This window comes from Sparus aurata, chromosome 23, assembly GCF_900880675.1.
Source record: "Sparus aurata chromosome 23, fSpaAur1.1, whole genome shotgun sequence".
In the NCBI taxonomy this organism is placed as follows: domain Eukaryota; kingdom Metazoa; phylum Chordata; class Actinopteri; order Spariformes; family Sparidae; genus Sparus; species Sparus aurata.
The window spans coordinates 25368006-25381781 of record NC_044209.1 but is presented as its reverse complement, the minus strand read 5'-3'; the positions used below and the strand labels follow the sequence as shown (position 1 = coordinate 25381781).

At 46.3% G+C, this 13776-nt stretch overlaps 1 protein-coding gene across 4 annotated transcripts in view; it reads right to left on the bottom strand.

Moving 5' to 3' along the window:
- The window catches only part of adgrl1a (adhesion G protein-coupled receptor L1a), a 99673-nt gene that overhangs the window by 43058 nt on the left and 42839 nt on the right, over nucleotides 1-13776 (bottom strand). For all 4 annotated transcript variants that reach the window (XM_030407097.1, XM_030407094.1, XM_030407096.1 and 1 more), the window contains exon 3: nucleotides 811-1024. In XM_030407097.1, the coding sequence (XP_030262957.1) occupies nucleotides 811-1024 (214 nt within the window). The remainder of the gene's footprint in view (nucleotides 1-810; nucleotides 1025-13776) is intronic.

The following is a 13776-nucleotide window of genomic DNA, read 5'->3' as shown; positions in this document are numbered from 1 at the left end:
AAAGGGAAGGACGAGGGGGGCTAAGGCAAATACTCTGCACCACACGCACAGGGAAAACATTCATATGCGCGTAATACCTACATCTAAACCACAGCGCCGCATGCCTTCTCACGTTTGCACACCCCGAGAAACACACACACACACACACACACACAGCGGGACAGATACAAATCCACACATACATGTATTCACTCGTTCTCATCGCAAAATCCCTCTCGATCCAGCTTTTAGCGGTTCTCCCCTGCGCTGTCTCCGTTCATATCTCTATGCTGAACTCACTCTATCATCCCATCATTTTCTAGCCGTCTCTCTCCTTCCTTTATCCCCTCAATTCTCTCCTCCACCCCTCCACCGCTTCCCTCCCTCCCTCCCTCACTCTCTCCCCAAGCTAGCACCCTGTGCCTCCATTACATGCGTGATGGATAGCTAGGAGAGGGCTTCCATTGATCTGAGCTCAGAGGAAGCAGATGCTGAGCGCAAACACAGAGAGCAGCTGTAGGAAGCCCTACAAATACTTCTGCAACACTCCAAAACACACGCACACGCAGACACACTCTCACTTACGTATGCGCACACACACACACACATTTACACCGCCACACACATTCGCGTCTCGTTCAAGATGCAGTGGTGATCTTCGCAGGGCAGTGATGCTGACTTCAGTATTTCACACAAGATATCAACACCTCAGGAAGGAAAGCAGGAAATTCTGGAAGAACTATGTTGTGAAATAATATCTTGTTTCCTCAGCCAGCGGAGCTCAGACTCTGTGCAAACACACGTATGAGATCCAAACAGATCAATAGTTACCTCTGTGACATTATCTTGAAGGCGTCGGGCAGGTAGCACTGCACATTCTCCATCTGGAAGGGGTCTGCGTCACAGATCTTGTCGTCGGTGCGGCCGTAGTTTGCCGTCTCGATCATGATGACATCACTTCCAGGGCAGCGCAACTCGATCGGGTAGCCTTCACACGCCAGCTCCCGACGCATCAAGCCGAAGGGCATCATTGACCGGCTCAGAGCTGGAGTGGAAAGAGAGAGAGAGAGAGAGAGAGGAAAAGTTATCGACAATTCAATGAACCTTAATACTTTTAGGAGGCACTTTATTATTCCACCACATTGTAAATATGATGTGTAGCATTTGACAAGAGCAGGCAGAATGAAAGTGGCTCCGCTGTCCTTGTGTAAAGCACAAATTAGCTGTTATCGACTTGCCTTAACAGAGCACTAATATTTCAGAACTGTTGATGCATAGTCTGGCAGACCGGTTTTCACATTGGAACATCGCAGATCACATATTGGCATGGAAGACTTGCAGACACACCAGCTTCTCCAATAAGATATTGCACCACTCGCGAAACAAACTGTGAGTTTCAAATGTTAAAAAACTCCTACACACAGCGTGGCAGCAGCTCATCAGACTCATCCCTCACCAGGGAAAAACTGCGCGTCCTTCTCAGAATCCTTCAGTTTGTTCCGTCTCAACAAGGTGACAGAGCGGCACCTTAGGACTCACTCTGAATAAAACGAGCAAAAGTAAGGGCGGAACGAGCAAAATTAAAGACAATTAGTGTCCGTGCATGCCTTCACCTCTGGTGTGTACAACATTTGCACACACAGTGCTGATAATCAGCCGTCTGAGAGGCATGTTAATGTACTGCTGTGGCCAGCAGCGGGGCTCTGTGAGGAGAGGGGTCAGCAGTGACAGCGGGGTACTCAGGGTTAATCGCTGAGCCAGGCTGAGAGGCATGAAAGAGGGCTGCAAAGAGGCGCTGAGAGAGACACTCGCCGTCTCTCTCAGCTCTCTCCATAACTGCATACCTTTCCAACTGCCTCTACATTCAACCTCACAAACAAAACAAAAAATAACAAAATGGCTGCCAGCTTCGTTTACAGCCCAGGTGTAGGCAGGGGCACGGAAACAGAAAAGAAGTAGAGACAGGGTACATGATGCGGTGGAAGGATGGTGTCTATGTGCTGAGACTCTTGCCAGAGGCTGTGAGAGCTGCTGTCCGTGGTCCTGAAGTGAAATACTACTTCAGGGAAAATAACATCCCCAGTGTTGGAGCTGCATCAGAGACTGGTGGATGGTAGATGCTGTCCGCTGTCCTGAAGGGGCAGAAGGTTTTCCACTGAGCTCTCCTCTGCACTGTCAACAAGGAGGACATGGCACTGTACATAGCGGACTGATGGTAAAAACAGCAGAGCTAGTGCCCATCAGGCCCCGTCTGCATGCACATGAAGATTTCCTAACACAGCTTTTACATGACTCTTAACTTTTCGTACACACTTTGTGTTTTAGGTCACTGGAAAAGAACCTTTTGAAAACTCCTTCCTTCCCCACGACTGGACTGGCAGGAACAGAGATTTTTGGAAACGATGTTGCAGACAACCACATTCATCAGTTTCCTTTTTACGGAGCTTATTTCTGAATCAGCGCTAAAACTGGACAGAGATCTTTTTTTTTTTTAAAAACCTCAGCTTCCAAAAATATCTGCGTATGTGTGAACCAGGCCTTACGCACGCTGGAATTTAGATGTACTTTATAAACTGAGGCTCTCACTGTACAGCATTTCCCCCCTGCCAGACGGGCTCAGCAGCAGACAAGGGCACTGAGTCAGCCCCTCTCCCCCACTACTGTTAGTGCTGAAACCCACAGAGCGGGGCTGGTTTCCCCTTCCTGACACTGAGCTAGCACTGCTTAGGTTTCAGCCTCTGTCCATTCAGGAGGGGTGCCCATCTGGGTCAATGTCAATGTCAGTCATCCCAGACATGCTCTGCAGCGATGCGCTACATGATTCACTGCCATCGGACTTGCTCGTATTTCTAAATGCCACCCATTTATGCAGCGGGGACTTGAGTTCAGTTGTGTAACTAACGCCATTAAGGCTGAATGACTAGCACAGACAGACTTCAAATCTTTTATGCCTCGCCAGCATGCAGTGCCAGTGCCAAATCACAAAGGCCTAGATGCAAAAGCGCATACTAATTAAAGCACACGGAGATGCAAACAGCAGGCGAGGCCAGTCAAACAAATCCACACAACAAATGCAAAAAACCCACACAAGCAAATTAGTGCAGGCGCAGACGTACTGGGCAGACGAGAGTGCACATTCACAGTCAAGCGCGCACACACACACACACACACAGTTGCACACATGCATACACATATACAGAGTCCTTGTGTCACAGTGGGATTAAAATGCATAGTGTCAGTGTGTGGCCTTGTTCTCTTAACTACCCTGTGGTGTCGGTACACAGCGGCGTACAGCTGGCCAGCGATTAGAACCACACAGTGAGCCAAGAGCGGAGTAAAACTAAAGGGGGCCACCAGGAGTGATCACACTCAGTCCACTTAAACTGTGAACTAACACTACAGGAACAATCATCAGTTCGGGGCAGACCCCATGTTTAACATACTTTATACGGTTCATATTTCAGGGCCGTCCACTACCACGCCACCGAGCGCTGATAGAAAAGGCCGCAGTGGAAGGGCTCAGACAAAAGGAGCAGTTGAGTTAATTTCTGGGATGCTGGCTGAGTTCGAGCCAGGCTGTTTCAACAGTGCAGAGTCAACATCATTTCTACAGTGTTTTTGACAATGGGCCATTTCATTGCTTGTACTTATGCTGATCGGCTTTTGTTTATGTGGATGATTTTAGCTTATCACCATCACGGTTATGTCTGGTAAATCACCTGTAGCTGGCTGACTAGATAGCGACATGCTTAGTGTTTATTAAGTCGAGCTGAGCTAACTCTAATCAAGGCAGATGTGTTTTGGGGTAAATGCTCAAACAAAATATAATGAGTCTACTGAATCAAATTGATGTAAAGCAGGGCTGTGCAATATGATCTTAAAGAGGTTCTATGTAACAATTTGCCGCAATTTACAAGTATTAATCAAATTTTATTGGCCATTCGTGAGCAGATTGTAACGTGATATGAATACTGAGCGCGTCATGTCTCTTTCAGTAGCCTGTGTAAGCATGTAGAAGATATGCTCAAGCCCGGCTTCCAGCACAGTACAGATGTTCCACAGAGCCCCTTCAAAATAATGTTGATTATTTTTAGGCTATAACACAATACACAATACACAATATATATCTCAATATTCTGAAATCTCCTAAAAAGCCCTTCATAAATGTCAGGAATGAGTTGGAAAATCACATATCGCGATATTTTTGATAAGATACCTTGATATCAATATTGGGCCAATATGAGGGACTATTGATGCTTTCAGAAAATATAGACAGATTTTTGTGAAATAATCATCAGTAATACTGATATAATGACTAAGAGGGTAAAAGCAAGCATTAGAACACGTAGACCAGTCTGGAAAGTTAAGGAAAATTACATCACTTTACTGTAACGCAGCCTTTAATGCCAGGACGAGACAACACTGATGACACTCATGAGATAAATGTGATCCAAAATTGATAAGACAATAATGAAGTTTCATATCACTGTAATGATATAAAACTGACATTTTGCCCAGCCCCAATTTAAAGTTGGTACATTAAAAAATGGAGTGTTCCGACTGCATGGGAAATGTGAAGTATTTCTTTTTCTGGCTCCCGCTGTTAAAATATATATTTAGCCATAATTGGGGACGGCCAGTATTGAGCCAGTACTCTCCAACGGCGGCAGCAACCATGATAACTAGCCTATTTCTGGCAACACTGCAAATCTGTACTTCCTCCATATTGTATCATATTTCACACCTACATATTTCACACCTATGCACCCACTTTTTGACAAGTTCCGGGTTAAGGCAGAATTCACCGTGCGAGTACAGCGGGGTGCACCTTACACACCGATTTACGCAGATATTTTTGAATGGCGTATTCACAAAAAAGTGTGGAACTTAACTTCAGGGATTCAATGACTGTGTCTGTCTGTGTTGGAGAGAGAGAGAGTGTGTGTGTGTGTGTGTGGGTGTGTGTGTGTGTGCGTGGTTGTGTGCAAGCCAGATGGCCCGAGGCCTAGCTGGAGCTGTGGCTGGCTCTGAGCTGAGCAGAGATGAGCAGAGGATAAGCTTGGACTGGCCATGGGCTACGATTGTCCTTCACTCTGCAGGAATCCATTAAGGTTTCAGGGTCTCTTCAGCCAACACACACGCAGACGCACACGCATACGCACGTGGCAATTCAGGCGTGCCCGTCAGACTCATAATAGCCGGATGACGGAGTGTCTTTCTCGGCAGCAGCCATATGTACAGGTGGATCTCATCCCTCACAGCGAGACTATGACTCAACTCTCTTGGTATATAAGACCGAGTTAATGTCTGTCATCCGCCAGTATTGGTTACCAATTGTCACCCATGCTGATAATCACGGGCCAATTCAAGAATTACGCGACTTGATTTGCATGGATGTGGTGGTGTGCAAGAGACAGAGATCTCAAACACACACACACACACAACAGACGCCTGATGTCACTCCAGGGCAGCTGGTGTGAGGGGCTGAAGCGGTTGGCTTCATGATAGAAGCTCCATACAAATTAAGAGCAAGAGAGAGAACTGATTGGATTTGACTCATTATCCTCACACAGTAATTAAAGCCGGAGGGTGGATAGATGCTTGGACCCTCAGACAAGTAATTTTGCAGAAGCTAAGCTAGTCTCTAGTCTATTCTTCCTCTACCACCACAAATCTGTTCCTATGTTCTCCCTCTTACAATCGAACAGACGCACGACTACACACAAACATTTTTCCGACGTCATCTTGAAATGTGGAGACCTGCATTCAAGAGTCGTGACCAACACTTGAGAACATTTTGAGAAAATCTGGTCTGTTATTTCGTGACCCGTTTATTTAGAGTTCTGAGACGTTCACAGTATGAATAGATTAAGTTTTCCCTTCATTGAAACACCACCAAAAACTTTCCATCATCAGCTTTCAAACATAAAACCACTTTGATTTCAGCGTCTGTGACCTTGGACAGGGTTATCACAGGCACTCTATGGTGTGCTTTCTCTGAAATAACTGAGTGAGGAGGTTTGGCCTTGTAGGTAGCCAAAGACGGTGATAGCGACTCTGCAACTGAGTCACAATAGGAGATTACACTAGTGGAGCTCTGCGGCCGCAAGGCTGACTTGTTAGCTGGATGGCTGACTGTCTTTCGGGGGCCGCAATGTGATCGGCCCCTCTTAGCCCCTCTGTCTGTTCCAGCAATCGTCTACTAATGCTACTCATTAGCATAGCACTGAAGCATAGTGCCAGAGAACATTTTCGCTGAGCAGCGTTGGTAGTTGAGAAACGGGGCATGCTGCTGATGTGGGACTCTTGTTATATCACCGACTTTAAAATGACCTTTAGCGGCTTTAAGGGTAGTAGGTGAATGCGCTCTTTTTGTCCAGAGGTTGTGGTGGAATAGCTCTGACCAAAAGAGGTAGCAGCCCCATGATTTTCAGGTTAGTTCTTTAGTAAAGCTGGTGAAGAAAAAGTAATTTTACAGTCACTGGACTGAACTAAGAGGTGTCAGTGATGGGAATCCCTTTCGAGCGGAGAATCATCCCGACCAATTTCTCCAGTGCTTTATCAGCTTAGCGCTGTATCTTAGCGACTCACTTAGCACTGCGAGTTAGCGTAATGACTCGCTGGAGCGTGGCCTGTCACCACAGACAAGCTGAGGCGATGCGGCCAGAACTGTCACATCCAGGCAGACTTCAAGCTGAGGAGTTGTGACAAAGTGACATCCTGAGACAAACCTAAAGGCCTAACGTGAGGGTGCAGGGGGTGGGGGCTGCTTGTGGGACGGCGTGTGCGTGTGTGTGTGTGTGTGTGTGGATCGGATGGGGTAACGCTGGCATCAAAGCTAGGATGCTATCTCATCTCCACTGACTCCTCCGCCTGTCTCCTACAGGTGAAAGAGACGGAGGAGATGAGATGAGGAGCGACTGTACGGGGAGTCACCAGCCATGCTATAAGGTCAGAACACAAAGCAGTCCCAAAATGACACACATCCACTGTGATGGAGCCGAGTCAGGCCAACAGCACGGGGAGGGGGAAATGGAATGGCGGAGCAAATTAGACAGGGGAGATAGAATAGGAAAAAAGATAGAAACCATCAAACTAGATGCTGGCAGAAGATGAACATGACGACCGTTCTTTGTGAAGGCACAAGGTCACCGACATAATAGGAGAGAGGCGGACAGATTTGTGGGAGAGAGGGCCTGCTATTGTTCTGACCTGCTCCGCACAGACAGGCTCTCTCCTCAGCAGCCCAGTCCTCCAACTGAACTGAATTACAGCACAGCCCATAACATTACATCATTCATAAGAGAATTAAACGTGACCCTGCTGGAAATGGGACATACACACACACACACACACACACACACACCATCATGCAACACATACTCGTGCATTTCACGCACCAAAATGTCTTTCAGGCAAGCACACATGAGCCCGAACCCTCATCCATCCAGCCTCGAGAACTCTCAGTGTGTGTTGACAAACTTTGCTGTGGGGGAAACTAGCAGGCATAGCAGAGAGATTAAGACAGGCGGTTAAAAAGCCACTGAGACACAAAGCAACACACACACACACACACACACAAACTTGAGGAGGAGGCGAGACGGGACGTGCTCATACTGTCAAATCACTTCATTGCTGGCCCTGGCGCCTAATTATGCAATAAAAGTGCCTCAGCGGGGGGAAGACGGCATAGCCCGAAATAAAAATCAGCCTGCCTAAAAAGTAGGAGATTCACCCGGTGTAAAATATCCTCCATCTCCCAAGAGACGGGGGCTGTGCTACGGGCCTAACACAACTCTATTGTGCTCTCTGTTTCCAGCACATATCATAAGAGGCGGGCCAGCAGACAGTGAGTCAGACCTAGATTCATATAAACACTGTGGTGGAGTGAAACTGCAGGTGATGCAGGGAAACAGCCACGGGGATGAGGGGGGATGGGGGGTGAGAGGGAGGGGGTGGAGCAGATACCGAGAAGCAGAGAGAGGAGAGTGAGAATGGCAGTGAGAGACTGAAGAGAAGAAAGTGATAAGGAAAAAGAGAGAGAGTGAGAGATAAAGTGTGGAAGAGATGGTCGGGGTGGGGGTGGGGGGGCTGACGAGTGAGTACCATGCAAGGCCGGCTGTCAGAAAGATGTGTGTGTGCATGTGGAAGAGTTGCAAGTCGCATCCAGAGACTTGTTAGGAAAGATGAGTGCTAAAGCCCAACCCTGCCGCTGCATTAGACACTTAATTAACCTCCTTATACACTAAGCCAAAGGCTTGGACGTGAAGACCCGGTGTGTGTCTGTGTGTATTTTTACTGCGCATGTTTATGAGCTGATCTGTTTTGCGAGTATCTACAGTCCAACATTTCAGATGCCCCTGTACCTTTATGTTTTATACCTACGAATTAAAAATGGATTTGGCTGTAAAACGCTACTAAATCCCTCCTATCCTCCTTTGCCATCTTGTTCACCTGCAGTGCAATGAACATTAACTGTGTGTTTCCCCCTCTCTTTGTTTTTATTTTTCACCTCAGCACCATCCCTCGATCCCTCATCCAATTTCATCCACCCAGAAACGCGCTCATTTACCCTCCACCACCCTTTCTCTGCACCCTCCCCTCGTTCTCTCCATGTCTTCATTCCTCCCTCTTGTCCTGACCCTTCACCTCCAGTTCTCCCTCTCTTCTCTTTCCATCCCTTTCTCCTCCTTCTCCCCATCTCATACTTTTTCAAGCCTTTCCATTCATCCATCCCCCCCCCCCCCCCCTCTCAACTCTCTCTGCCCTTGGCTGCCAGCCGTAAGCTGCTGCTGGTAATTATCAATCTGCAGTTCACAAAACACACAAGAAGCAAATGCACACGTTCTCTTGCACATGACATGTTTAACACAAACACACACACACACACACACACACACACACACACAGTCCTTTATGGCTACAAAGCCTCAATGTTACACAGCTAGGCCCTGGGAGAAGAGAGGCAGCTATCACACGACTGCACAAACAGGAACACAGTCCCCAATCCTTTATGTAGGCGCTTGTTTGCAGTACACAAATCAATGTACACAAACTGACGTACCGCGACACACACAAACTACAAGCAAACACAAACACGCAGACAAAATGGACACACGCGCAAAAAAAACACACGTGCACCAACGCGGTGAGCGGATGAATAAACAAAAAGGCGCAGCCCCCGTGTACAGCCGCAGACACATGAGAGTGGCGTGCGTCATCTTCAAAGGGAGGTTTGAAAGAACACGCCGCCGATTCGTCCAGCCTCTCCCTCCTTCTCCCGCCTGCCCCTGACTACCAATATATGTTCAAAGGCCATCCATTAACCTTTCACTCACACAGGCCTCTCTGTGATCTACTGCTCTCAGCCAAGGGCTTTGAAGAGCACAGCAACCACCAGCACCAGGGAGGGAGCAAGAGAGGCGGCGAACGAAAGAAAGGGGCAAAAGAGAGTGAAAGGGAAGGGAAAGGAGGGGATGACAATGGCAAGAGAAAGGGAGAGGGTTGGAAAAGATAAACAGAGCCAAGAGGGTGATACTGGAGGAGGGAGGTGGGTAGAAAGTGGGGTAAAGGGATGGGAGTGAAGAGGAAGGATGTAAAAGGAAAGGCATGGTGGGAAAAGGAGGAGGGGAGGGAAACAGAAGTGGTAGAGGGAATAGGATGAGGGTCCAAGAGAGAGAAGGTAGGCTAGTGAAAACAGGGGGGGGAGGTTTGGGGGAAGGACATCACGACGCAGAGAGAGAGGGAGTAATAGCTGAGGTGTTAGGGGAGAGAAAGCATTGGATGGGAAAAAGAGGCGAGTGTTAGGAGCGAGAGAAGTGAGAAGCACCGACTGCTGCTAATAAGATGGAGAGGGAAGGAAAGCTCGGAAATGCACACGAGAGAAAAGGCGAGAGAAAACAGGGACAAAAGGCTTTACAGCAGCTCTTTACTGCAAAACCCAGATGATACGCAGCAATATTCACAAGCTGCTAGATTAGCAATTAGTGTCAGAGAAGCCTGTGGATTTCAGCTTTATGGCGGAAGAAAAAACACGGTAAAACATATTCAAAAGGTCATTTTCAGACAAAATGAGAAGTTTACTCGTCTCCATAAGCCGGTTCTGATGGCCCTCTCAAGTCTATAAAACAGAGAGCCATTAGAAACTTGAGAATACAAGTTGTCTGTATAGTTCTGAATATAAACCATGAAAGTCCTGCTTAGGTCTTCAGTCTGTCTATGATTCTGCAATTATTATTTATGTAAAATGACAACAGAGCTCAACAGTGAGGTTCCGGAAGTGAAAATGCCATTCATATTCTGCGTATAGATTTTGATTATTGGCCATAATGTCGTAACCATCCAAAGTAGACTCACCACGACTTACCAGAATGTCAAACAATGATACATGATCCTGTAGAATTCACAAGTACGTATGATATCAATCTTGTTTTGATATCATGGAGAAGTACTATACTACCCACAATCCTATAGTGTAACAGCGACGGCTCTGATTGGTGGAGCTCGCTGTTGCCATGGAAATGTTTACCAAACTTGCGAATTTCATGTTCGCTAGTTACTGCTAACACTGAACTCTACGACCGTTTACCACAGAGCCGCCATGATTTCACTTTCTGACCTACTGCGTTTATTTAATGATGAGAAAAGTTTATTAAGGGTTCACCTGAACATGAAATTTGCGGGTTCGGTAAACATTTACATGGTAACAGCGAGCTCCACCAATCAGAGACGTTGCTGTTACATTCGCAATGGTTTATGGGATGAGCAGTTCCTTTACTCTGAAGATAATTATGTACACAGTCTTGTACCTTTGCTTTTTTCTCCGTTTTGCAACATTTTTTTTGCGCCGAATTAAATGTTTTATGGTCACGATCCATCTCCTAGCTGACTGGCTCGGTTCCAGGCCTAAAACTCTTTATATAAGGATTTTATGAAACGTCAATGGAGTAAATTAATGGCAAATTCACTTCCGGAACCGGAGCCGTTAAAAAAGTGGGCGGTCACTGTTGAGCTCTATAGGATGTATTTTAGCAGCACTGGTTTTGCTGTAGGGGCTGTGCCATATGACCAACATCTCATACCTCTATAGAGAAATGTTATAACCTGATGATGAAACACATTGAAATTGTTTTGTAAATGCAACGAATAAACGGTTTATACATAGAGTGAAGAAGTAGCCCCTCTTCTTTGTTTGTGTTGCCTTCATGCAGATTTCTTGCCTGCACCCATGCTGTGCAGAAAGAATGCAAAGCTTTACCCAAATGACAGAAAATACTGCTGTAAAGGGTGTGATGCAACACAACAAACGAACAATAGAGCACACCATGAAACAAAAGATGTTGTTTCTGTCATCACACAATAGATATCGTCATATGGCACAGCCCTGTTCAACTGCTGTATTTAGGGAGAAAAATACTTCCCAGGATACGTCCCATGTGATGTATTGACAGGTGATTATAAGCAAAGAATTCAGCACAGCCTTAACAATGAGGAGAGTATGAGCCTGCCAAGTTCACCTCCTTCACCTGTTTGAATATAATTGATTGTACTAGTGTCAGCTGATTCTGCTCAGCTAATACTTTGCACAACTCTGCCTGAAGTCTGCTCAGTTTTTTAGACTTGTCTGATAGCTGCAAAAGTGAAGAGCTAAGAGTTTACAAAACACCCATTAAAGCAATACAATATGCTGTTCAGCAAAATACACAACAACAAGAAGCCAAGTTCGCATAGCAAGGTTAGCGGAGCTCCCGCTTTATTGCCTCCTCTCAAAATATTATTGCTGCAAGCCTGTCAGTGGATCAATTCTTATGAATTAGTGAGTAGGTCGCAGTTTTGAAATTATCATTTTAATATTATAGGATTGCGGGACTGAAAGTTTACTCTCTCTCTGTGCGAAAATTCAATATTGGATGTGGTTTCAGGTCAAGTATTTTTTATTTTTTTAGGATCTTCACTCAGAATTTTAAATCTCGGGTTGAGCAACACTCCCGAAATAACTGTCAGCTCAGTCATAAAAAAGCATCTGGTGTGCAAAGGCACAGTGAATTCTTCATGTTCTTCAAGTGCCCGGCCCTGCATTATAGAAAGCAAAATACTGCATTGAGATCAGTCCCCATTCAGGCATTCTGTCACCATCCAAGGACAGTCAGGAGACTAAAGCACTTTGTTGAGAAGATGTGTAAAAACAGCTAGTCCCCCATCCCTAAATAATAACTGCTGTTCAGGGGAAAAGGCATGGAAGGAAAAAGCTTGGGAGTGGAGGGGAACACAGATAAAAATGTCTGCATGAGCACTAAAGGACCAGGGGCCTTTCCACGCGACTGATCTGAGAGCAAAGGCTTAAATACAGGGGAGATGAAAACAGATTCCACCAGTCAACTGGCACCGGTGTCCTGATATGAGTGGCACACACACACACACACACACACACACACACACACACTTGCATAAATACGCACGCACGCACCCACGTGGACACTTTAACACAATCATGTAAGCACAAAAACCCCCATGCAGATTCTTGCCAAACACATCACTAAGCACTCATGGACAAACTGTACACACACATACTGTACAGTACCCAGTGTGGACATATCTGCAAATTCCCACAGACTGAAAGGACCTATAAGTAGCCTTCATAATGGTCTGGCTGCCAAAACTGGTGCAGATATACACAAATACACACATACATGCACACACCGGTGCTTGCACTGTGCTAAATGAAAGCTCTGCGTCAGGGCTTCATCACATACGGCGCAGCTGCCTGCAATGCCTGCCACATTAAGCAAGCCTAATGGGCTTCCAGAGCAACAACACTGCGTATGAAGGGTTGTACATTCCTGAGCATTCTGTGGAATCAGCGGGACATTCTGTTTGTCAGAGAACGCATGTCAGTCCGTCAGGAAGCCTGCCGCGACAGGCTGCTGGAGCGGCTTTGTGTAGACTGTGTTTGCCTAGGTGGGTACGTGTTTGCATTCACGAATAAAACATGTTGTTAATGTATTACCCAGCCAGTGCATTTCAAAGAGAAACTGAGAACTGTAGCGCAATTTAGCAAGATGAAAAAACCACTGTGTGAGACGGGGAGGTGCATTGTGTGACTGAGCAGCAAAAAGTACATGTATAGAGCTCCTGCTGGCTAGGATGTTAAAGAGCTGGTTCCAGTGGAGAATAAATGTGTGCGAGTTAAGGGTAAATATTAGAATGTGCAGTCAGGAGTAGAGCGAGGTTAAAGCATGGCGGATTAGTTGGGACATCGAGGAGGAGCAGGGGTACACATTAGACTGTGAAGCCATGTGTGATGATCCTGCAGGTTTCCAAATGAGCTCTGATTAGCCCGAGAGTGATTTCAGCAGCCCTCGTCACATCCAAACCCTGCCCTCTTCCTTTAAATGTCTCCCTCTCTTCTTCTCTTTTACTTTTCTCTCTGCTCTTCTACTCACAAGACAATAGAGAGGATACATTTCAGCCAAAATTCAGCTGGCAAAATTAGGAGCACCAGAACGGTGTGGGTGTGCATGAGCATAAGTCTATGAGCAGGCATGTGTGCCTGATTCCAATAGGAAAAGATTTTCTTATTTCATCAAACCAAATGCTGTTTGCGCCTGTGCTTTAGGGCTTTATACAGATAACAGTCAATTGATTATTAATGCATTATTAATACTCCCGAAGCGCCAGGTCACACAGATAGTTGGAGGCTTATTTTCACACAAATACACACACCCACACACCCACAAACACGAAGCAAAATAGTGCCAGAGGCCGAATGTGTCCGATGGAACAGAACGTACGCTACTC